At 40.5% G+C, this 25731-nt stretch overlaps 1 protein-coding gene across 1 annotated transcript; it reads right to left on the bottom strand.

The window, feature by feature from the left end:
* Positions 1-25458, bottom strand: RACGAP1 (Rac GTPase activating protein 1). The gene is made up of 17 exons (XM_068970856.1): positions 25423-25458; positions 18059-18147; positions 13856-14058; positions 12753-12889; positions 11742-11811; positions 10064-10117; positions 9048-9128; positions 8552-8669; positions 7741-7871; positions 6957-7121; positions 5153-5248; positions 4867-5065; positions 3463-3568; positions 3156-3288; positions 2912-3047; positions 1853-1961; positions 1-1053 (listed from the first exon to the last, which is right to left on the bottom strand). Exons 2-17 carry the CDS (start codon positions 18141-18143, stop codon positions 978-980), a joined length of 1899 nt encoding a protein of 632 aa, XP_068826957.1. The 5' UTR covers positions 18144-18147; positions 25423-25458; the 3' UTR covers positions 1-977.
* Positions 25459-25731: the final 273 nt, after the last annotated feature.

Here is a 25731-nt window from a genome sequence, read left to right as displayed (position 1 = left end):
TAGAAGGAATCATTTTGATAGGCTTTGTAAACAATTCTAACAGAAGAAAAAGCTCATATTTATCTAGATGTGGCTATGCTCCATAGGAAGATTTCAGCATCCAAAGTGCAAAGACAAAATGACTGTGGCTTTTCTTGCCACTCAAAATATTGACAATCTTCCCTTACAGCCTACTCTTGTTAGTTGGGTGTTAAACAGACGGTACACTGACCTTTAGAAGTAGAGCTCCAATGGACAAGGGGTGGTGGGGGGTGTTAAGCATCAGAATGAATTCAACTTAAGAATAAACTAGCTTTGACCCCAACCAAACCCAATGTCCCAACAGAGGCCCATTAGAAATAAATATAAATTGTAGTATAACTTTTACAAGGTTGTGCCACTTAACACTATTAAACCTAATCAAACCAAATTAAAGCCAAGCACACTCCCATTACTAGTTCAGTCCTCCCCATATCCCAGTTCTATGCAGGCTCCATTGTTACAGCTCAGCTCCTAACGGGGGAAGGGGAATTTCCAAGTTCTTGAAGGAGCCATCCTAAATTCTCTGCCCAAACCTTTCTTTACCCTGCCCCCCCCCCATTTCCCACCTCAAGACAAGTCAGTCTTACCAAAGAGGCAGGGCCTTCTACCACTAGTCTCACGGAAATTACATCAGAGAAATGTCATTACATGAGGGAATCTGGCTTTAAGCCAAAGGGATGTACCTCCCAGCCTGCAAAAGAATCACAGTGAATTTCATACCCCTGTAAAGATCTCCCATCTAAGAGCTCCCAAAGACAGCACAAAGTGTTGATATTACATTACTTGAGGAGAAGGAGAAAGAGATATATATAGTTTTCATAAAACCCCCATGCACAATTAAACTTGATTAAAAGCCTGGAGAATGCTAAAAGCAGTAACGCGGCTGCAGAGTAGAGAGTCCAGGTGCACTCTTCCTCACAGGCAGTCAATGCTGTCAAGTAACAGGAGGCACGACTTCACTTGAGCATTGGAGAAGCAAAAAAGTTGCCTTGTCGTCCTAGGTTGGTGGCAGACTTGCTTTTGCTCCCAAATCTAAAGAAAAAGAAAATGAACTGGAAAAGTACTCTATAAAAAATGATAAATAAACAACTATAACATTACTTGACAATCAACTAAAGTAGGAAACCCTCAGCAACTACTTTGTAAGCCGCTCTCTATCACCTGGGATGAGGGAGGGGAAATACTAAAGACCTTTGCTGCTGCTGCTGCTGTGCTAAGTCACTTCAGTCGTGTCTGACTCTGTGCGATCCCATAGACATCAGCCCACCAGGCTCCCCCGTCCCTGGGATTTTTCAGGCAAGAACACTGAAGTGGGTTGCCATTTCCTTCTCTAATGCATGAAAGTGAAAAGTAAAAGTGAATTCGCTCAGTCGCGTCCGACTCTTCGCAACCCCATGGACTGCAGCCCACCAGGCTCCTCCGACCACGGGATTTTCCAGGCAAGAGTACTGGAGTGGGGTGCACTGCCTTCTCCGCTAAAGACCTTTGCTACTACTGCTAAGTCACTTCAGTCATGTCCGACTCTGTGTGACCCCATAGACGGCAGCCCACCAGGCTCCCCTGTCCCTGGGATTCTCCAAGCAAGAACACTGGAGTGGGCTGCCATTTCCTTCTCCAATGTATGAAAGTGAAAAGTGAAAGTGAAGTCGCTCAGTTCTGTCCAACTCTTGGCGACCCCAGACCCTTTCAAAAAGGGTATCCTTACAGCTTTTAATGTCGAGCTGCTGGCTAAGATCTAATTTAATTTTTCTTTCAATAAGCTTCAGCATGATGGGAAAATGTCCAAGGAAGTGACCATTTCCTATTTCCTGAGGCAACGAATTCTACATACCTGGGAGTGTTCTTGGTGAGGGTGGAGCGGACTCTCTGCGACAGGGAACTGGATGAAGGAGTCTTGAGGAGCTGATGCTCAGGAGTGGTCACAGGCCCCAGTAAACTCACTTCAATCAAAGGTAAAACATATTTTTAAAGGAGGTGGGGCGGGGAAGAAAGCATTCTCGTAAGGCAACTAGTATTAAGCTACAAATCCTGTTAGACACTTAAGAGCTAAGTTTAGAGACCTAGCAAAGTCCCGGGGGTCATTTTTGTCATCATTTTATAACACACCAGTATATTTTTTGAACTATGCAGGCAATGATCAATGAGTAGCTAATATTCGTTTTCTGACTTAAGCCATTCTCAAACTCCAAACTTCACAAATCTACCATCTATTTGATTTTTCCTGTACTAGAAAAAAACAATATACTTCCTTAAAAAGCAACTTGCAATAATAAAAGAACAGGTCTCCGATGCCAGTGAAGTTGGAATGAAACCAGTCTCATACACTTTTGGTGGCAATACAAATTGGCAAAAGCCTTTAAGAAATCAAGTTGGTAAAGCATATCAAGAAACAGAAATGTTTAAAACCTTTATTTCAATTCAGTAATTCCCACTCCAAGGAATTTACCATTAGGAAAAATAAAAAGGTCTATACATATGTTGATGCCATCAGTATATGTAATTATGAAAAACTGAAAAATAAAATCAGTGCCAAATATAGCATATTTAAGTAAATTATAGTTTACAACCATAAAAATGATAAATAAGATCATACAGTAACAGAGAAAGTTCTCACAAAATGCTAAATGAAATAAGTACTAATTATATCTAAATTATTATATCTATATTTATAAAAATATTCATATGGGTAAAGAAAGAACATGGAAAAGTAAAAACAAAGTTAGGATGGCAGAACTGTATAGCTTTTTCTTTAATGTTAGAATTCTCAAAAACATTTTAATTTACTAAAGAATATGTATTTCAAATGGCTCTAGCAAAGGGAAGGAGAGGGCACCCAGCCAAAAACCAGAGAGGGAGTCAGGCCCTTTAAGAAGCGTGCCTTCGGCCTTACCTTTAACATCTGGGGTCTGTGGTGTTGAGAAGGCATTTGAGTTTTCAATGACATGCATGGGGTCAATGTTTTCTTGTTCTACCATCATGAACTGACTCCAGTATTCCAGGGGTAGTGACAGCAGGCGTTCTACCACCTAAAAGCCACCAAACATGTTCGCAAACTGTCAGCACTCAGGGCTTACTTCTCACCAATCTGTCCTGTTCTGTTGTATGAGTTCACGTAACATAACATGCCTGCTTACCTTGGGCTGACGCTTGATGTCCTGTAACATTATCACTGGATCTGGATTGGGTACAGCATGGGCAACTATTGTAGGGCCAAAAATTTTGGCCAGATTGGCAACATCCATTTTAGTGTTTGGGCTCTGAGCCACTCTATGTAAAAGAGCATTAAATTAGAAGACTTGTCCTTCTGCTTAAAAGTAGACCAAAATATAAGATCTACAGGACAATAATTCACCCTTCACGTTCTTCCCTAACATCCAACCCCCATTCTCTTCCGTGTGGCAAATTCCCAGACTCACAGAGACAAATCTCTGCTCTCCTCACCTCTGCAAGTGAATCATGAGGAAAGCTAGTGTGTCTCTGTTGGCCTGGGGCAGCTCACCAACAGCCTGGTACGTGGCTGCTATGCTGTTATCGTCATCTGTGATTTCTGTAAATGGAAAGAAAGCACCAAGAGGCCTAGACGTCTTTCCCTTGACAAGAGCTTTTCAAGCTATCGACCACAAAGTCTCATCTATACAGTAAGCTTCTGAAACTTCTGATTAGGTTCATGACTGCATCAGTCTCTAGTTTCATTAACAAGTAGGATTCTGGCCAACAGCTCAATATTAGAAATCAGAACTTAAAAAAAAAACAACTCTTGCAGTTAGGGAGAGCAGCTGGAAACTCATGTTTCCAGGAAGGCAAACGTGTAACTGCAGTTTACAACTATCAAGAAGGTACTTGCTCACAAAACATGTTAAGAGCCTACCAGGTGCCAGGCACTGTTCTAAGCAAGCAGCATCAAGCAGAACTAAACAAAAGCCCTTGCCCCATGCTACTGGAGGAGCCAATCAGAAAGCAAATACCTATTAGGCAGTGATACATATAATAATAAGGCAGGCAAGAAAACTAAGTAATGGGAGCTGTTCTTTCTGACCAGCTGGTCAGGTGCTTCTGTGGACAAGCTATCCAACAAGAAACCTGAAAGAAACAAAGGAGCAAATCCTGCAAATGTCACTCCAGGTTGAGACAACAAGTATGATGGCCTCTAATTGAGTTGGGAGTAAGCTCCGTTATGGTCTAAGAATTGCAAGAATTTCAGTGTAACTGGAAAAGTAAGAAGGAAGGAAGACGTGTTGATGGAAATGATATTGGAGACATAACCAGGGCAAAATCATGTGGGTCTTTGGGGCCTGTTAAGCACTGTGGATTTTATTCTGAGACTTATGAGAGGCTTCTGGGAGATACTGAGGAAAGAAGGGATATCGTCCAATTTAAATTCTGAAAGGACCATTCTAGCTACTGTGTGAAGGTTATACTGTAGAAGGCAAGAGTAGAAATAGGAAAAGCAGTAGGGTCTTCAGCACTCCAGGGTAAGAGAGGTCAAGACAGCAATAGGAATGACACATTTTAAATCTAAGGCATGTTTACAAGGCTTCTGCTAATGAGATGCGCCAATGGATTAAATGTAGGGCACGAGGTGAAGAAACCAAGGGTGGCTCCAAGCTCAAAAGGATAACCTAGAGCTTGACCAAAAACACAACAGGAAGTACGACCAAAAAACCTGTTAGGACCCTATACAGTTCAGACAGAAGAGCACAGGGAAGACGGAAGAGTTATGCATCCATCAAAGTATCTGAGCACTGTACTTCAGGCACTGCACCCAGCAAGGGACAAAACAGGAAACAGAAGCGCCGAACCTCCTGCCCCCATGGGCTCACATTTAAGCATTAAGATCTGCCCCACCTGCTGCATCCATAAAGGCCTTGTTTAGCCGAAAGGTCAGAAGGGGTTCTTTGAGGTTTCGAAGGAAGTCTTTCAGGAGGCTACAGATAGCATGGATGTCATCCACTTTGCTGAGGAGGGGTACAGTTTTCACTCTGAGGAATTTCTCTTTTAGCTCTTTTACTGTCCGGTCACAGCCTGAGATCCGATACAGGCCTGTCTGTTATCAAGATGACACTTTCAGTTAAAAACCTCTTAATTACTGATGCAAATAACAAACTCACCCTCTCCAAGGGTGGACTCTTACCTCAGTCAGTCCTCTTTGCTCAATCTCATTTACACAGTGGACAACAATTGACGGTATCATTGGAGAAGTCTGGGACACATAATCTGCCAGCATTCCCTGAAAAAGGCGAGTTTAAAGTTATTATTTATACCACTTAGACTAGCAGATGAAGACCAACGGGAAGAGCCATCCCCAGACTAATACTGAGGCTGGGACACCATGCCTGCTTTAAAATTCCTCTTCCCAAAGCATAAATAAGACTAGAGCCGCTCAATTATTCTTCCTACCTCTACACCAGGACTGATTTATGGTCACATGTACCACACTCTCGCATGAACAAGTAATAAGATCACTGGCTACAACTCCACCCCTGCTCCTCTTACAGTCCAGGGCATCAGAAAGAAAGCAATAATGAGATTACAGGTGTGGAGTGTAATATAAACTAAGTTATTACTCTAAAAAATCTGTTCTATCCTGTAATTACTCTTAGTAAGAAAAATTATTTAATACAACTCAGTTGACTATGACACACACTGATCTGTAGGAGAGAACTCCGTGGCTCTATAGTACAGAAAATCTGTAAAAAAAAACTACATGCATGGATAAAAACTCTTAAGATTAAAGGTCTTCCCTAGTAGTACAGTGGATAAGAATCCACCTCCAGTGCAGGGGACATGGGTTTGATCCCTGGTCTGGGAAGATTCCACATGCCACAGAGCAACAAGGCCCACGCGCCACAACTGCTGAGACTTACGGGCTTAAAGTCTGTGCTCCACGACGAAAGAAGCCCGTGTACCACAACAAAGAGTAGGCCCACTCACTGTCAACTAGAGAAAGCCCTCGAGTAGCAACAAAAACCCAGAACGACCAGAAAAAAAATAAAGATTAAATGGGAATCATGCATTAAAAGAAAAAAAAAAAGATTAAAGAAAAGTAATATTTGATTTGCTGGAGGCTGAGTAGCAGCTCAATCATTTTGTTTTGATTCTTGCTAATGTTGCTTCTAATAATAATTTCTTAATGAATTGAATCAAATTTTAGAAATGAATCTAATCTTAACAGCCTAGTATGGAATATCTCTAACATAAGAGAAAGAATATTCAAAGATGAAATTATATCATGGCTGAGATTTGCTTCAAAATAATTCACTGAACAGGGTCAGGAGAAGATGGAGGTATTAACAAATCAAGACTGGACATGAGTCAGGGATCATGAAAGCTGAATGATAAGAACCAGGGTTAGTTACACTCATCTCTCTACTTTTGTATATGTTTGAAATTTTACAAAAGTAGATGGGATGGGGATGGGAAGGAAGAGAAGAATAGGAAGTGAAAGGAGGGAAGGGAGAAGGAAAAAGGAAGAAAATAAGGAAAGGGAGGGAAAGAGGAAGGGGAAGGGAGGGGAAGAAAAGGAAGAAGAATTTGGTTTAGAAAAGCTACTAATCAGACAGACAAACCCAAACAGGATTCTTCAAGTTAACATTTTATAATTTCTATTCACTATTTGAGGGAGGAAATGTACATGGCATCAATAATTTTTGAAAAAAATGACCATAAGCTTTTAAAGGGCTTCTCTGGTGGCTCAGAGGTAAAGAATTCACCACGACACAGGGTCTATCACTAGGCTGGGAAGATCCCCTGGAGGGGGGTATGGCAACCCACTCCAGTCTTCTTCCCTAGAGAATCCCCACAGACAGAGGAGCCTGGCAGACTACGGTCCATGGGGTCACAAGGGGTTGGACAGACTGAAGCGTCTGAGCACAGAGGCTTTTTAAAAGCTAACAAAGTCATAACACAGTGAGGGCTCCCACAGGTCATGTACATACTTCTCCAATCTTGACAGGTGTCCCTGTCAGGGTAGGAATACAGGGAAGCGGACAGCGGTCCCGACATTCTGGATGAGAGACCACACGACAGTCTCGACACTTCAGAGACAGCTTGCCAAATTTTATTCGCTTTCCACATGGTACACAAGATTCGGGTTTAATAACCTGAGGATGAAACAGGGAATGGTATGAATTAGAAAATTTATCATCAATCAACATTTATTAAGCACTTAGCATGTGCCCAACAGCTTTCTCATCCCTTTACACATATTTTTTACTTGTGTAATTCTCACAATAATCCTATAGGTTTTTTTTTTTTTTAAGATAAGGAAACAAGCAAAAAGAGGCTAAGTAATTTGCAAAGGGATCACCATACACTAGTGGAAAGAAACTGCTGGCAAGGAGTCAGAAAACCTCTATGTTAAACTCTGCTACTTACTGTCCTGTGGCTCAAACAAGTCAGTTAAGGCCTCTGTGCCCCTGTCAGTTTGCTTGGATTTTTACCAGAAATCAAATGGGACAAAGTTAAGGCGTGCCATATTCAAGCATGAACTGTAAATACATATCATGATAAAGCAAACACTGCTTCTGAAAAGTTGCTTTCTTTTACTATCACTCACAGAATGGAAAGATACCCTCTCTAACCCTGGAGAGGGGGATGAGGAGGAAGGAAATTTGACATTTAACTTTGTAACACTAAATATTTAAATTTGTGATTAGCAAATATTACGCCCACCATTAAAAAATTAGATGTGTCCCAAAGCAGCAGCAGCCCCAGCTTTACCGTCTTAGAGACGAAGTCGTGCAGGCGCATCCCCCCATTGCTCTGCGGAGTGCTGGAGCCGTCTGTTTCAGTTTTTGGCTCTGGCTGCCTACTGCTCAATGTGGAGTCACTGTTCCAAGGCTGTAAAGTACCTAGAAAACAGACAACTCCAAGCTTTGTGTCTTAGATATTTTGTTCCTTCTGAATTTTTTTTGCCGCACCCTGTGGTTCATGAGACTTAGCTCCTCAACCAGGGACTGATCCCAGGGTCCTTGGCAGTCAGAGTGAGAAGTCCTAACCACTGGACCGCCAGGTAATTCTCCTGTCTGAATTTTAACCCCAATTCTAATATAACCAGTAGGGACTTCCCTGGCAGTCCAGTGATTAAGAATCTGCCTTCCAGTGCCAGGGGACATGGAAAGGAAACATGTCTTCCATGTTGGGAAACATCCCACATGCTACAGGGGAACTAAATAGCCTGTGAGCCACAACCAAAGAAACGTGCACGCCACAACAAAGATCCTGAGCGCGGCAGCAAAGACCCGACACGGCCAAATACACAATGTAACTAGTAGATGACCAGGAGTCTATACACCCAGAAGTGAACTATGCAACAGTTTCCAGAGAGACAAGTTACACACCAGCGGTGTAGGTCAGGCTAGCAAGCCAAAGCAGGGCATGACAAAACAGAGCTCTGTCCCCCAGTAAGAAGCAGTAAAGTGAACTGCCTAAAACATCCAGCCCCTGCCTCATGACGGTTCTAAGAAACCAGTTCTCCCCGGATTTTACCAGTTGTTTTTACATAGGCAATTCAGCCACAAACCCAGCAGACCTGTTTTCCTTCGGCTCCGGGTCCAGTATGGCACGGTCTCAATAGTGGACACAGCCTCGATGGGCCCGCCATCATTGGGAACAGTCACTGTAGTTTTAGCAACTATGGATTCATTTCCCTGAAACAAAGGCAGTAATGAGGGAAGGATAAATCTAATTTCCCTTCTACTATGGGTGGTTTGGTGTAGTTAAAAAATTCCTGAGTCTTAGTAAGGACTTAAGCCCCCAGCCCCAAATACTCTTGAAGTTGAAATCTAATACTTTCAAATAAAAATACAGGTCACAGGGGTATACATGCAAGCAACTGAGAACAAACATGAAGCTGATGTTGTTTACTATTCTATTCAGATGGATAAGGATCCTAGTACAGAGAAAAATTTTCACCAAACAGCTCTTTCGAAATAACACTGCAATGTTGACTTGGGATTTTTTATGCTTGGGGCCACTATACTTTGTTATGTTCAAGACCACAATTCTCTCAGCCTAGTTATTCTTACTTGGTCTGCAGCGGAGCCAATGGAACGCGTTTTCTTTACAGGTCCAGGTGGACCATCCACGAACTGTCGGCTATTCGAACGCTAGAAATGGGGCAAAAACCAAGAACTTTAGTGTCAGATAGGAGATCTGAAGCACAAAAAATAAAATTATTCCATTAGACAACTTGGATGCAAGTCCTAGGTACCAGGGCTGCAGGAAATAACAAACAATGTGCTCTCTCTCACAGCCTATTTCCACAAAAAGGCCCTGAGTGCCCTAGAAGAACAAGCAAGCTTTGGAAAAATTTAGATGGCAGCACCAGAAAAAGTAGAGTGTAATCCTGTGTAATCCTATCTAAGAACATGAAGTCCTAGAAACATATTAAGGACCCTAAACAAGCACAGGTAGATCTCTGTATATCCCATTATACACACATTTCATCTGAAACTTCTATTAGAGCACAAAAGTTCTGCATAAAAATTCATATGACATCTCAAAACAAACTTAAATAGATCCTTTTCCTCTCCATGAATGAACTTAAATCAGCTCAGAATGGTGAAACAGGCAAGACAGGATTCTGTCCTGAGTTTACCACCTCTGCTGCTGCTGCTGCTAAGTCACTTCAGTTGTGTCCAACTCTGTGCGACACCATAGATGGCAGCCCACCAGGCTCCCCCGCCCCTGGGATTCTCCAGGCAAGAACACAGGAGTGGGTTGCCATTTCCTTCTCCAATGCATGAAAGCGAAAAGCGAAAGTGAAGTCGCTCAGCCGTGTCCGACTCTTAGTGACCCCTTAGACTGCAGCCTTCCGGGCTCCTCTGTCCATGGGATTTTCCAGGCAATTACTACCTCAGGGAACATCAATACTGCCCCCGCCCCCAACAGGGATTCACTTGTAATATGTGTTTAACACCAGCTAGAGCAACATGTCAGGAATGTAGCACAATGGCAACATTTCGGAGGAAACTCTTTTATTGCTACTAAGTAAAAACAGACATACACACACAAACCCAAAAGTAAACAAAACCATACATACCCTCTTTTCTCTCTTCTTCAGTTTCAAAGTCTTTACCAAAGAAGAATCCCAATCCTGTTGACAATTATACTGTATTAATTTCCTTCTTTGGTTAGGCCTCCCCTAAATCCTATGCAAATACATTTACAGAAAATTTTAAAAACCTCCTGAGTCTGAGTATCTAACTCACAATTCTCAAATGTTATAGCCATAGTGCTGTGGTAAGTGAACATGCCTTCTTTCCAAAATTGAAGCTATTATAATAGAATCAGGAATCAATACCACAGAGGCAAGAAAAGGTTAAAGAATCAACTTCTGTCGTGATTATCTTCAGTACCTGGTCCTTTGTTTCTGATTATTTTTGTAATTAGTTTTAGAACTCACAGAATGGTGGGCACTATACTAATGGTTCAGATGTGATCCTTGCTCATAAGGGACTGCTACCATCTAATCTGATGTTCTATACAAGGTAGCCACTTTAAAAGTTCTAGTTTAGAATTCACATCTCTCAATCATCCTTCCTCCTTGGGCCCTAAAAAAGTATTCATTTGTCTTTCACTGTGGTCTAGTTTTACTTCACTCACTTCAACCATTTGCATTCATCTTTAGTAGCTACCTATGACCTCCTGACCCTGATAGTCTCTGAAAACACAAAACCCCTAAACAGTTGTATATATTATAGCTTAGCTAAATAAATTTAACCTTTCCAATTTATGGTCAAGTAATTTAGCTACTGGTTGACTCAGCTTCAGTTACAACAGATATTACACCAGAGGTCTAGCTCTAAAATCAGCTAGAAATATATTCTAGTTTTATTACAAATCCCAAACTGTGTCATTCCTTATTCCCAAAAGGCGACACCTAATATTAATATTTACAAAAGAGCAATTACTGCCCTAGTCAAACTCTGAATTTGGACAGAAAACTCAGTCTATGTAACAAGCAGTTGTCATTTGTTTTGCTATCATCAAATGACCAACTATCAATAACTTCCTGACTTATTGTTTTGTTTGCTAGCTTTCCACCAGTCAAAGAGGAAAGCTACACAAACCATAAGCTGCAAGTCTCTGGAACAAAGACTGAATTATCAGGGTATGACCTTTTATGCAGAAACACCACCGTACATTACAAGAAGGGTGCTGCCCCACAACAGCAGGGCAACAAAGGGCTCAGACAGGTGAACCACTGGCTCATCAAGGTATTATCTAGTGCCTGGAAACTTTCATCAGCCTTTGGGCTAAAGTTCCAAGGCACTGGTTTCCTTCTAATTGTGAAGTATGACTAAGTTTTCCTCAAGAACTAATTTAATTTAGAAATAAGGCACACATCTACTCTAGCCAAGAGCAGCAAATAAAGCCTGCCTGGATAGAGTCTTGATAATTTTTTTTTCCCCCTAGCTGGGGTTTTAAAAAGTCAAGATATAATAACCAATTAGTATAGGCAGCTCACAGATTCATTAAATAAATTTAACCTCATGCCAAATCCTAAATTCCATATTCTCACTTTCAAAGGCTAAATATATAAGCCAATTTCTTTCAGGCTTGTGTGTATTTATATTTTTAAAAGCTAGTCATTATCTATAACATATCAACTAATAAAATAGTAACAAGGGAATTTCAGAAGAGAGGACAGAAGAGAGATTCCTGACGGAGCAGGGTTAAGAAAAATAGATAATTATCAGAAATCAAGTGTTCATTACCAGGGATTCATCGGTCTTGTCAAAGCTGATATCGGATAAAATGGAACCAGATTCATCAATGGTTGACAGTCTAGATGAGTGAAATAGTAGTTAGAAACAAGACTGTGGAAAGTAAAATCCACCAACACCGGAAAAAGTCACACTGGTCAGGTAACTTCAGCAATCTCACAGCAGCATCTTCCCTGTGGAAATAACTACAAGCTCAACCCCTAGCTGTGGTGGCTGCTTTTTACAGTTTTCAAGGGGGACTATGTGTATGTGTGTGTGTGCACACACGAGCACACATGCAGGACAGTTGCTATTTCAGCAAAGGTCTCATAACAGCAGTTGAAGGTTACAGTCGGGGTATAGGTGCTATTTCCTGCTGAGTCTATACTACAGGCTGCTAAAAAGTCACAAGGCAGAAGAGTGAAGTTCAGTTTAATCCCAACTGTGGTTGTTTTCTACAAGAGAGAGCATTACTCAGCATTAGCTTTCTAAGAAATTAAGCCCGTAGATCTTCTTAGTTATAAAGATTCCCATAAAACAACCAGACAACAAAATAAATAGCTCAAAGAGTGCTGACCTTTCCCTACGTATTGTATTGGGGGTGTTAATTCAAAGCTTGGCTGAGACTATTTTAAATAGTGGTGCAGTAGAACCAAAACTATCGTCTGGTCTTGGCTCACAGAGGGTCTTTCTTAACCAGAACTACGAGAGCTCTCTAGAGAGCCAACACTGCAAGTACTGCTGAACTGCCACTTCCACCTTTAGGTTTCTTAGCAATGGGCAGGATTATTGATGTTGGTGCAATTGTGCACCAACGTCAAATTTTACCCTTAATGAAAAAACCTAAGATAAAAAAATAAAACGGGAAGCCCCTGCACCTTTATTTCCCACCCAGCCTTCCTCCAAAGTCTTTTACTGTTTTATTTAGCACACATTCCAAAAGCAGTATATCTAAGAGTTTAGACAGCAAGAACGTCTGAGAGCTGTGTTCCTGTGATCAGGTAACAGATGCAGTTCCCCCACCTTTTGTTCCCAGCGTTGCCACTGGATGGGTGGCCTCTGTTGAGAAAAGCCAGAGCTGATTTTTGCTCTTCACTTAGTTGGATGCTGCCAGATGTATCACACATGAGCATCTCTCGAATCAGCTGAATCTGTCTTTCCTACAGACCAAAGCAGAGTAAAACGTTCTAACTAACCAGGGGAGAAAGCGTCACCTTAAATTTATGGGCCAGGCAGACCAGGAGACATTAAAATACAGCATTATGCAAATGAGCCTCCAGGAAGGCTGCTACACCAATAGCATATTAATTCACATCAAGCCCAGATTGCGTCTCTGATTCCTGACTGGTAAAATGAACTCTATCTAGAATAGTGAGGTTTCTGCTACAAGACTTTTGGATCAAACCGCTAATTCAAGAGAAGAGAGGACTGCAAAATCAGAGTCCCAAAATAGATTTCACAGAGCAAAAACACGTTAGTGTCATCTTATCAGGACAATTATTGGCTTCTACAGATCAAAGCAGCCACCCACCTTTCTAAATGGTGGAGCAAAATGCATTAAAATGGATACAAAGCTGTGATGCACTGGAACCAGATGATTTGAGCCTGCTGCGGCGCCTAACAGTATACCAAGATGGATTAGTCCCTCCTAGGAAGGGCTTCCTTTGTACCATGACCCACCCTGGTACATCAGAATGACAGTGCTCTATGTCCCAGTGCTCATACTGGTTGAACATAGCTAGCCCTTTTATCCTAAATTAAGAGCCGCAAAGAAGACTTAAGAATTGTCCTGCTTATATCAATGACAAAGTACTAGCCATTACTATCTTACATGAGGATGTTCTAGGTAGCATTTATAATCAACAATAAGAAACAGATCAAATATGCTAGGATTTCCCTGCCTTTCCTCCTAATTCTTGAAGTTCTCATTTGAAATCTGCATATTAAGTAAATGTTTAAGATCTAAAGTAGAAAAAAATTTTTTAAATTTAAATTTCAACTTATGAAAAATAGTATTTCTAGTTACAATTTCAGCTCCAATCATGGGAAAACTGCTTCTAATTCTTTAATGAAGAAGAAACTGGGCACCCCCACCGTCACAGTGCTAGCAGAAAATCAATACACACCAGCTTCTCACAGTCAGCCTCAGCTCGCTGTCTCCGTTTGATCTCTACATCCACCTGATTGCGCGCATGTTTCAGTTTAACATCCAGAGCACTACGCTCAGTCTCTGCTTTCATCAAAAGATCCTTGTATTTGCCCAGCTCGTGGTCTGTTCTCTGCCACTTTTTACGAAAATCTTCAAAGTCCTTTGCCAACTGGATAAATTCTAAGAAAAGGGGGAAAGTTTAATAATTCAAGCACCAAACAGAGTATAAATGCTGTAATATATGAGTCCTCCAGTTAGTTTTACTCCAAATGCATAATTAAGGGACCGGCTGAACTATGGGCAAATCCAGCTGAAAATAACCAGGAGCAGATCCTGGATATATGTTCATCACTCTGGTCAAGAGTTTTGTGAGGAGCAACTCCTATTCCAATAGGCCACTTACTTTTGGCTTAGCCAGTGGCATCTGCTATGGAATAAGTAACTCATTAGTCACCTGGCTCCAGATATAACACCAACAGTGAAGGCATCTGAACAGAAGGCAATCAAAGGATACCTTTGGGGCAGCTGTCATGCACCAGGACAGTTAGGCCATAAAACAAAAGCAGCCTCCTTTAGAGTCACATGTTGCTGCACCAAAGAGGTGTTAAACAGCACATTCAAATGTAACTGCTGTAATATGCTCCAGTAGATGTAGATTAATATTACAGATGTCTAGGCCGCAATTGCATTCAGCTCTATAATTATACAAATATTGATTTGAAAGTAAAGAGCCAATTTGCTTTTGCTGTTTAACACAGCCCTGAAGGGTATGTAAACATTCCAGGTGGAAAGACACAGGAAGAGAAGACCATACTAGCTTTAGATGACTCACTGATAAGAGGAATGTGGACTCTTCAAATGTCTGCAAAGGAAGCATCACTTCCAAGGCAGCACCTCAAAGCATGACAACCCTGGTGGCATCCATTCTTATCACCTGCAAAGACTACTGCAAAGACAATTCTACAATGCCTTGCTGCTGCTGCTGCTAAGTCACTTCAGTCGTGTCCGACTCTGTGCAACCCCATAGACGGCAGCCCACCAGGCTCCCCCGTCCCTGGCATTCTCCAGGCAAGAACACTGGAGTGGGTTGCCATTTCCTTCTCCAATGCATGAAAGTGAAAAGTGAAAGTGAAGTCACTGAGTCGTGTCCAACTCTCAGCAACCCCATGGACTGCAGCCTACCAGGCTCCTCCGTCCACGGCATTTTCCAGGCAAAAGTACTGGAGTGGGGTGCCACTGCCTTCTCCGCTACAATGCCTTACTATTCTAGTTAACCTCAATGTATCTCTAAGCCATCACTCCACCAGCATCGTGGAGGAACTTTCCGAGGTGTACATCTGCTGGTGGTCAAATTAACCCAGTTTACAGTGGAAACTAGGCCAAATTCACACAAAGCTAGCAGATTCTCTGGTAATAAGGGAGCCCTTCCTGTTCAAATTTAACATAAGAGCATAGAAATAATATAGTGCTTTTTTAAAGGAATTTTAATTATTTGACCAAATTTCAAACTTACAAATTAGGATAACAGTTCAATCTAGAGAAACTGATTCTGACACACAAGGAAACAGGTTTTTAGTAAACAAGAGTCTAGCAAAATAGGATATTATGACCTAGTTATCTTACATAATACAAATATCAAGGATCTCAAAAAGTAAAATATATTATTATAATTCAAATAGTTGTAAATGATATACTGGTTTAGTTAACAGTTTAGAACCCATTACTAAGGGGCTTTTTTCTCCTTAACTGAAAAAGAAAACAATATATCCTTTTGCAACTTTAAATATTTCAAAATTATAGATTCACAAAGAAAAAGTTTAAAAACAAGAGCTGGTTCTTAGTCACATTTACTCTCACGATTCACCAAGCAAGGAACTTATCGTTTGCATATTTTTCAATGTATGTAACACTTCCCTTTTGCAAAAGTAAAGAACAGGAAACACACTTTCCATAGTTTAAAAGCTTTCTAGTTCTACACTGTGGTCAGTGTTTCTAAATACAGTGCTGCCTACACACTCAACTATTTCCTGAATTGAAAAACAATTTAAGAATGAAAAGATTTTTCACTTGACCTAATTTGCTGCTTAGCTTGTTCTTTAGGATACTCTTGAAAAGTCTTATTTGGGGTTTAATTCCCATTCATTGTTAAATGGCATATATTACAGACCTAACTGAATTGGACAACGGAACTGAAACCAAATAAAGTATCAGTTCATTTAAAGGAAGGCATTCCTATTTTAATACAAATGATTAAATATTTGTTTATATTAGACCAAAACCAGAGCATTTGCATACATGACTAAGATATTGCTATACAAAAAAAAAAGGAATGAAGTTACTATGATGAAAAGCAAGAGTAAGGAGTCAGGGGACAATCAGGCATGGGAAGAATTCCTAGGCTCTAAGACGATAACAGACTAGAGTGGTTGCAGTAAACGAGATTCTAGAGTCTAGAAGACATTAAGTCATTTTAGTTCCTCAAAAGCCAACATACCAAGTTAGGGATTCAGAGAGGGTACAAAATGTACCTCTACTTTGTAACAGAAATTAAGGAAAGACAGAAATTTACTTATAAAGGTTCCTGTAAGAATAAATATCTTGTATTTTTACAGCATATTTTTTCCATAGGTATTTATTTTCACAACTTAGTATCTCATTTATCTCCAAATCCTTGTGGCAAAATTCCTATCTCACAGACAGAAATAACAGTTAAAAGCCAGCACTAGTTACCGAGACTCCAAACCTCAAATTCCTCCCTCTGCCCCCACATGCCATCAGCTGCCTCCTCCTAGAGATCTTAGTATCACAGCCTTTTCTGCCCATTTCCATGCTCACAAACATCGCTCCAGTTAGGGCTCCCCAATGCCTCTTTCCTGAGCTAGGGCAACCACCTAATCAGCCTCACAGCCTCTACCTCTAATGCAGCCGCCACCTCTGGCAGGGTAACCTTCCAAAAGCACGGCTCTGATTGTCATTCCCCACTTGCTCTTATTCACCTCACATCCCACATCCTCCTGCCTCCACTCAGATGTCTCCCTTAACACTCAATGACCTCTTTTAACTCTGTCTGTTGGGATCCTACCCTATATCCAATTGAAGGCTCAAGTCAAACCCTAGTTTTTTCCATGGAGTCATTTAGTCATCCGTTTCCCTCTTCATGTGCTAGAAGTTGTGACAGGTTCTCACTGAATATGGGCTGACTAAACCTGAATTTTAAGATCTCTTCCCCACTGGACTCCAAAGCAATCTGTCTTCTGAGATGATGTGACCTCAAAGAAAAGCCTAATTAGTATGCCATCACGGTTACTGAGTCGGTACCAGATGACAAGGTCATGCAACAGTTACTAGAGAAAAGAGAATATTGTTTTGAAAGGGCTGTAAGTAAATGAAAGCTATTAAAAGCATGAATCAAATTAAAGAAAGCATTGAATGGCACAAGCAACACACTACAGTAAGTGCTATGAAGATTCTTAAGACCTAGTTCTTGCGTTACTTTTATACCAATGAGACTGACTTAGCAGCAACACCCACTGAATTAGGTATTCATGAGAATCTGAAATAGGAGAGGATGGTAACACAAAGAAAAGCTGGTAAAGAATAATTCCCTTAGATCACCTAAGTCAGAGCTATCAGCTCCACCTTTCTTTGTCACTAATCTACTTCCCGGAAGACTATTCTATCACTACCTCCTTTGCCTCCCTAGCTCTCCACCCAACCTCAAACCTTTATTACTAAGCATCAAATATATGAAGTAGGTGAAAGCAGATGGATTGTCCTTCCTTCAAAAAGAAATTATGTCATTTTTCTCCTTTCCAATTGAAAATGTTTTATAGAACATAGGGAAAACCTCAGATAAAAAATGTACACAACTAACTCCTCTAATGAAAAAAAGCCCAGTTTGTTATACAAAAATGAAACTGGAAACTAATGCCAACAATTTAGTAAAAAGAGAACTTTAATAACGAAAAAATCTGAGTAAAACCCATTTAAAAATAACTACAGGAAAAAAAAAAAGTGACCATTTAGAATCCATGTCCATGATGCTTTGATCACAAATAACTGACCATTGTTTTTTTTTTTAGGTAACTCAAAATGAAAAACAATTTTGCTTGGCTATGGAGAAAGCCCAAATCTGAAATCTGTTTTTTCTTTTCTCACAGGCCAGCTCAGAATGACTTACGGAGTTCATTTCCTTCACTGAGAATCTCCACCCGGCGTACAAGCTGCTCAAACAGATTCCGCATATTCAGCATCGTAGTATCCATCTTTCTGCCAAGAAATCAAATATACATTAGGGGTCCTGCCATCTCCCTCAGACAAAAGATTCAGTAGCAATCCAGCACAGTGATCAGTGACTAACATCTGGACTCATCCATGTGTAAGCTACCACTATGAGAATCTCAAGTCAACAGCTGATGTTTTGTGTAATCCTTATTATAAAAACAAAGTGAGAACGTTTAAGACTCATTTGAAAATTACAAAAGCATTTCAGTCCCCTGAATATAACACCCCTTCCTGCCTACTTCTTTTCCTCCACTCTGAATCACTTTGGAGCTGAGAAGAAAGCAATCAGGGACAAGTACGTCAGTTTATCACTAGGTGATCAACTACTTAGTCGACCCTAATGATTAATATAACATTTTTGCCACTTGAATCCTGCTGTACTTTGAAGACTTTCAATGTAACTTAAAAGGTTTATTTTTAATTTTATTTTTAGCTAGTACCCATGTGGCAACTGCCTTTTAAAACGCAGGACATGGTCAGCACATTTCCTACCAACGGCACAGATGACGTCACACGAGCGATTAAGTGGGGAAATCGCCAGCTCAGCAGCACAAGAATTATTTCTGTAATGCAGGGCTCTCTGCTGGACTGCATGCAGGGACTATATCTAATAAATTTATACTAAGTATAGGCAAAGGATTATGTTGTACCACATTCTGGCATCAAGGAGACAATACACCACCTTCACAGCTAGAAGGGCAAAGGAAAAATCATTTGCTACTGTGTTCTGTAATAGTGAATTTCAAGCTTCATATTTCCCCCCTAAAGACTTGCTGATATTACATTAAAAATGGTGTCCTTACAGGCAGTTCTGTTTCAAATAGACTTTAACTGGGAACACTTTGAGGAAATAAGATCTTCATAACAGTTGAGAAAGAAAGACATCAGTGTGATGTTACGAAAATTATCAAGGAAATGAAATTAAACAATCAAATTTCATTTGAAACTTGAATGTCCTCCGAAACACCATTAAAGGCTTCTTCTTATGTTCTCCTAATCATCCCTTGAACACTCTAGTCCAGGTCCTCCTTCATGCAGCTAAATAGAATTTTAAGAGCTCTTTAACGAAGGATTAGTAACTTTACAGTGTTTGTAACATCGTACTATAAGCTAAGAGGGCAAGAAAGGGGAGGGAAAACCAAGGGAAAAAGAAATATATAAACATTAAGATATTTTCTATTAAATGCTACAGAATTACTCATTTGTACTTGTATGATGATTGCTCTAATAGCAAAAAAGCTTTCAATTCTAAGCTTGGATGCAATATATACCTGAATCAGGGCCGGAAACCAAGATTTTTCAAATGGCAATGTATCTGTTCCAAGCTACATAATAATCACAGCAAGCTGCTAAGCAACCAGACCAACAAATTTATTACAAAGCTCTTTCTCTAAACTAAAAACAAAACTAAAAGACTAGTATTAAAACTGGCAGGAAAAGATGCAGAAGTCACAGAGATGCCCATGGGTTTTAACAATATGACCAAAAAAAGGCAAATACATCTCTGTGCTACAAGACAGAAACAGGGATGGGGCGTTCAGTAGCCTATTCAAATGAATTCCTCTGGCTCCCAATAAAAATGAAAGTCGGTAGTCAGTTTTAATATGGGGTATTATTCGTGTCTACCATCTCTTCCCTCATCTGTATAATCTGAGAATGTACAAGAGTGAGCTCAGTACACAGAAAAACTTCTTCACTAGGAATGCAGAAAAGGTTCAATCCCTGGGTTGGGAAGATTCCCCTGGAGGAGGAAATAGCAATCCACACCAGTATTCTAGCCTGGGAAATCCCATGGACAGAGGAGCCTGGCGGGCTACAGTCCATGGGGTCGCAAACAGTCAGACCCGACTGAGCACACAAGCAGGAAAGGAAAACCTGACTGCAACCAGAATACTGAAAACTGGTTATTAAAAAAAAATTCAGAGGACTTTTACGACTTAAATGACAACAATCTGATTCTCCGTCCCCTTTAAGAGAAATTCTTTATTTTCTCAAGTTCCTCTATTCTTGTTTCACTATTTTCTTTGTGTACACCACTCCCTAGAGTGAGCACTGTGTGGAGGTACGTTCTTGAAAACACAACTTGATTCCTGAAAAGACTAAAGACACAGAGTACCTACTTGGGGACGTCTCACCATAGTAACTGTGATCTCACACAACTACCTCAATCTACATTGTTCTCCTAACAAGATGCCTAGTACCTAGGAGACAGCTGTTTGAACGTATCCAACTACCCCATTTGAGTCATTACATTGCTACAGACAGCCCCCCCCCCATTTCTCTCTCTGGCCCTCAGCTCCCCCCCGACTGACTCAATCCTATAGCTCTCAATTCGGGATGATCTGGATGCTGAGCTTGATTTTGAAAACAACCTTCCCTCACATATATTATCAACTACTCTACCCACTGACCTACCCTAGTCCTCCTCCTCCTGACATCAACTTTGATTTTCTTATTTTTATCATTCTCCCAGTCACTCAGTTTCAAACCTCAGAATCACCTTTAAGTTACTCCCTTTCCTACAAACATACTCACCAAACTTTGCGGATTCTTCTCTCATGCATGTTACAGCCAGCCCCTCAACACTTGCAGGCCATTAACATTCATTTCCACTGACCTCTCTGGTCCCAATCTTTCCTCAACTGCTTTGCTCACGCGGCACATTCACCTTGTACTCTATCTTAACTTCACCAGCTATGTCCCAACTAGACTCTAAATTTGAAAGGAGAAACCTTACATTTGGCACTACTATATTGCAAAGACTCAGTATTTGAAAAAAAAAAAAAACTTGATAAATTGAAGTCAGAGAACAAACTCATGAATGAATACAGACACATTCCCCACCATGATTTAACTGTCAAAAGCATTTCCATTCTACCTGAACATGTTTAATATACATGAAAACAAAGAGAACAGTTAAATAAAGGTGATAGAAGCCCTAGGATAAACTTAGTTCTTTTATTTACCTGTTGTATAACCATGGATAAGTCACTTAAAATTCTGAAACACATCTATAAATGGGAACAAAAATACCTGCCCTATTTGCCTCACAGAATTCTACAAATTAACAGAGATAAAAGTTTTATACTGTATAAAGCAAACCTCACAATAAGACTATAGAGTATTAGAGTGGGTATAAATTTTTTTGTGATTGTTGCTATTTACATCCTATAATAGTGATTAGCAAACCACAGCCGGACTTCAGATCAAAAAGGGACGAGACAGTAAAATTTGACATGGTCTAGGCTCTTAAACAAGCTCTTCTACATGAGCCTCACAGCATCTGAGAAGAGTTAGCTTTTCCTCTAACACAGAATTACTTTGGGCAATCCAAAATAGCACCAGAAAATATAATCCTCTTCACTTTATATGCTGGGGAACTATGTATTTTTATTAATGTTCTATAGAAGTGACTCTCAGGAATTATTTATAGATGACAAAAATATCATTCTGTATCAGTACTAACCCTGATATCTTGACAAGTTAAAATTTACTCATTCTACTCAGTATCAACTGAAAGTGGTGTTAATTTTCCTGCTGGGTCACATTTTCACCCTCATGAATACTTGTTTATTTCTCCCCTTCATTATTTAGCTCATAGCTAGGAGATACACTAATGTGAGAGGAAACACAAACAAAGTCATATTGTAGTGCATTGCTGTGCAGCTGTAAAACAGCTGTCACTTTTTCACTACAGAGGCGGCTGTCTTCTGGGAAAGCTGAAATGATCCTTGTGTGTAGCAAGGAAATCAGTTTGTGGAGCGCTTTAAACAAAAAGGTGCTAGAGAATTTCAGCTGTTATTGATGAAAAGCCCCAGAGGTGGAGAAGTCACTATGTTACAGATTCCCAATCTGTGAGTATCCCTAAGGGAGCAATTTGGCATCACCAGGAAAGAGTCTCAGCTTGATGTGATTGCTTTGAGTCCCCAATTTAATTTCAATCACCCAGCCAAGAGAACAGACATCATCCTTCAGAATAACAGACTATTATAGATCTTACTGCAGAGTATCCTGGGAAAAGTCTCTATCCTCTTCTTCCTCCCCCTACAAACAACATTATTAAGAGACCTATACATCAGGTTTTAGATGCATCAAGAGTGTTAAATATTGTAAGACAAAGCAATGAGTTTTTCAGGAAAGAGTTTTGATGAAAAACATTCTCACAAACATTACTAAATCTGGAGAGTCCCAAGAAATTAACAATATCAGTTCTCTGCTGCCAAGGAAAAACATCCCCTAAGACTGTCTCAATACTACAAAATGCTTTCATATGAAAGTTTTTCAGAACAATTCTTTTTCCCAAATGTCCAGCTTCTGCTTTACCATATCAAAGCCTCTATTCAACTGGCAGACAGAAGGAATATCTTGAAACCAAATGTTCTCATGAGCAAGTCAACTGCAGAAAGAGTGAACAGAACATCTTCAGTCCAACATGAATGAAGACTAAAATACGGAATAAGAGGGAATTCCCTGGCAGTCCAGCAGTTAGGGGTCTGTCTGCACTTTCACTGCGTAAGGCCCAGCTATCCTGGTGGGGGAGCTAGGATCCCACAAGGCCGTGCAGTACGGCCCCCCCAAAAAAAGCAGAATGAGACAAATTCTTATTTTTCATAAAATCATTACCAGTTCATTATACTAAGTTCTCCTTTTATTTTTTTCTTCTGTGAATTCTTTCCATTCCAAAATGTTCCATTCTTCAGGGTCTAATATAAGTATTATCAACTTATGGAAAACGTTCTGTAATCATTTTAGTACAAAACAACCTCTTTATTATCTAAAACACTCATCTGGCAGACATAAAACACTGCCTCATACTGTTAGTTTTCTCTGTTCAGAAAAAAGTAACTTTTTTTAATGGTGAAACTAAAACCTCACCACCCTGAACTATATGCACCTCCCTAAGTAATCTTTGCCCATTATGCATCATATTTCATAGAACTGCAATCAGATTTATATATTGTCTTACTTTTTTCTACCATATTTCCATTAAGTTGCAAGAAGTTGATGAACATTTATTTAACTGTTCTCTTCCTTGAACATTTAGGTAATTCTGTTTACCTCTACTTTTATGGTCACTCCCTCACTTTCTTCAGGTATTTATTCAAATGTCATTTACTCATACAGATGGCCGATAAGCACATAAAAAGATGTTCAACATCAATAATTATTAGAGAAATGCATATCAAAATCACAATAAGGTACCACCTCACACAAGTCAGAATGGCCATAATTTAAAAGTGTGCAAATAACAAATGCTAGAGAGGGTATGGAGAAAAGGGAACCTTCCTGCGCTGTTGGCAGGATTATAAATTAGAGCAACCACTATGGAAAAAACAGTATGGAAGGTCCTGAAAAACTAAAAACAGACTTGCTATATAATTTGGTAATCCCACTCCTGGGCATATATCCAGAAAATAAACAATGGCTTGAAAAATATATGCACCCCAATGTTCACAGCAGCACTATTTACAACAGCTAAGACATGGACAGGACCTAAATGCCCATCAACAGATGAATGAGTAAAGAAGGGGAATGTGCGTGTGTGTATATATATATATGTATGTGTATATATATATATATATACACACACACAGTAGACTACTACTCAGCCCTGAATGAAATGATGCCATTTGCAGCAACATGGATGGACCTAGAGATTATCATACCAAGTGAAGTAAATCAGAAAGAGAAAGACAAATACCATATGACATTGCTTATATGTAGAATCTAAAACACAGCACAAATTAACTTATTTATGAAACAGAAATGGAAAACCAACTTATGGCAACCAAAAACGAAATGAGGTGGGATAAATCAGGAGTTGGGATTAGCAGATACAAACTACTATACATAAAACAGACAAACAACAAAGTGCTACTATATAGCAGGACCTGTAAAAATTCATGATGGAGAAAATCCGTAATGGAGAAAAATATGAAAAAGAACATGAATCACTTTGCTGTAAACCAGAAACACAACACTGTCAATCAACTATACTTCAATTAAAAAAAAACATTGTCCCATTGTTAACCACTCTTTCAAATTGCATCTTTCCCCCCAAACTCCTGCTTTAACTCCTGCTCAAAAGCATTTATCCACATCTAACATATTTACATATTAACTGACTTATTTGGTTTATTGTTTGTCTCCCCAACAGTTTAACTTCCAAGAAGGCACAGATTTTTGTTCACTGATGAGCTCCTGGTGCCTAGAACAATGCCTGACATTTGGCAAATGATGACAAAATATTCAATGAACGAATAAGCTGAACATCATTACGAAAAGTGTTTTTCTTCAAGTGGCCATGTTCCTTAAAAATGCATTTCCAAGGCTTGGAGTACCAAATCAGATGGTAAAAAAAATCTCTTATGACTCTTGATAAATGGTGCCAAAATATTTTCTAAAAGGGCCGGACTAACGTACAGTATTCTCAAGTGTAAAGGCCTACTAGATTCACCACAGTTATCTTTCTGAGTTCTATTAGCACAAATAAGTTGCAAGCTCATTTAAAGCCAAGTAAGACTGTCTTGTACTTAATTTTGCACTGAATACCTGTTGAATGATTAACCTACAGGAAAGGCGTATTCTCTAAACACTTTCAATAACTCGAAAGCTCACCCACCACATTAAAGAGTACGATGACGTTTGTTAAAAAAAAAAAAAAGCTTATCTTCCCACCCAGCCCACAATCCTATACACTCCCTCCTATAGACTCCCTATGTTGAGAGATGAACAGGGATGTATGTGAAAGGACAAAGTAAGGCCTTGTGTTTCTAAGGCTGAGATTTTAATGAGAAAGGCAAATGTCATCATTTCCCGAGACTCACACAGCCCACTAGAAAGAGGGGCTCCACTCCAAGCCGCCTCGGCCTCTAGAACACCAGGGCTTTTCCCTTTGAAAAAGTTTTGTTCCTCCGAAAAGAACCCTTGAAAAAGTCTTGCTACCCCACCTACTTTCTGTCTTTAAGTGAAAGCCATTTCTTTGGGGTAGCTTCTGCCCTGCTGAAGTCACCATCTCAAAAAGACGCCCCCGGCTTTCCACAAAACATGGCGCCACGAAAGAAACCCCTCACTCCCTAAGTAAAGCCCACTCAGGCAGCCCGCGCCCCCGGCCGGAGGAGGGCCGCGGAGGAGGAGCTGTAGGTGCCGGCCACCCCCTACCCCGACCTCGTGGAGGCCACAGCTCACCACCGGGGACACCTCCCTCCCCCAAAAAACCCAGCGCCAGAAACACCTCTTCTCGCAACCCCCAGCACCCACCTTGTCGGGTCCGCCTGACCCCACCCGGGCTGCTTTCTACTTCCCGCCGCGTCTCACCCAACGGCGGACCAGCACCCCGCCGCCAGGCCAGGTTTGAAATCTGCACCAACCAATCACAGAGAAATTTATTCCTCCCGCGGTGTTTCCCCCCGCCCCCCCACCTACGCTCCGACGCACGCGCCAGGGCAACGGAGAAGGGCGGGGACAAGAATGGGCATGCGCATTCTGATAGAGCGAGGCCAAAGGCACCCATCTTGACTAAGGTCACCAGTTTTTGGGTTTTCTTTCTCCCTTCCCCCCACTCCCTCC

Source organism: Capricornis sumatraensis, chromosome 4 (assembly GCF_032405125.1).
Source record: "Capricornis sumatraensis isolate serow.1 chromosome 4, serow.2, whole genome shotgun sequence".
Lineage (NCBI taxonomy): Eukaryota > Metazoa > Chordata > Mammalia > Artiodactyla > Bovidae > Capricornis > Capricornis sumatraensis.
This window is presented reverse-complemented; position numbering and strand designations above follow the sequence as displayed.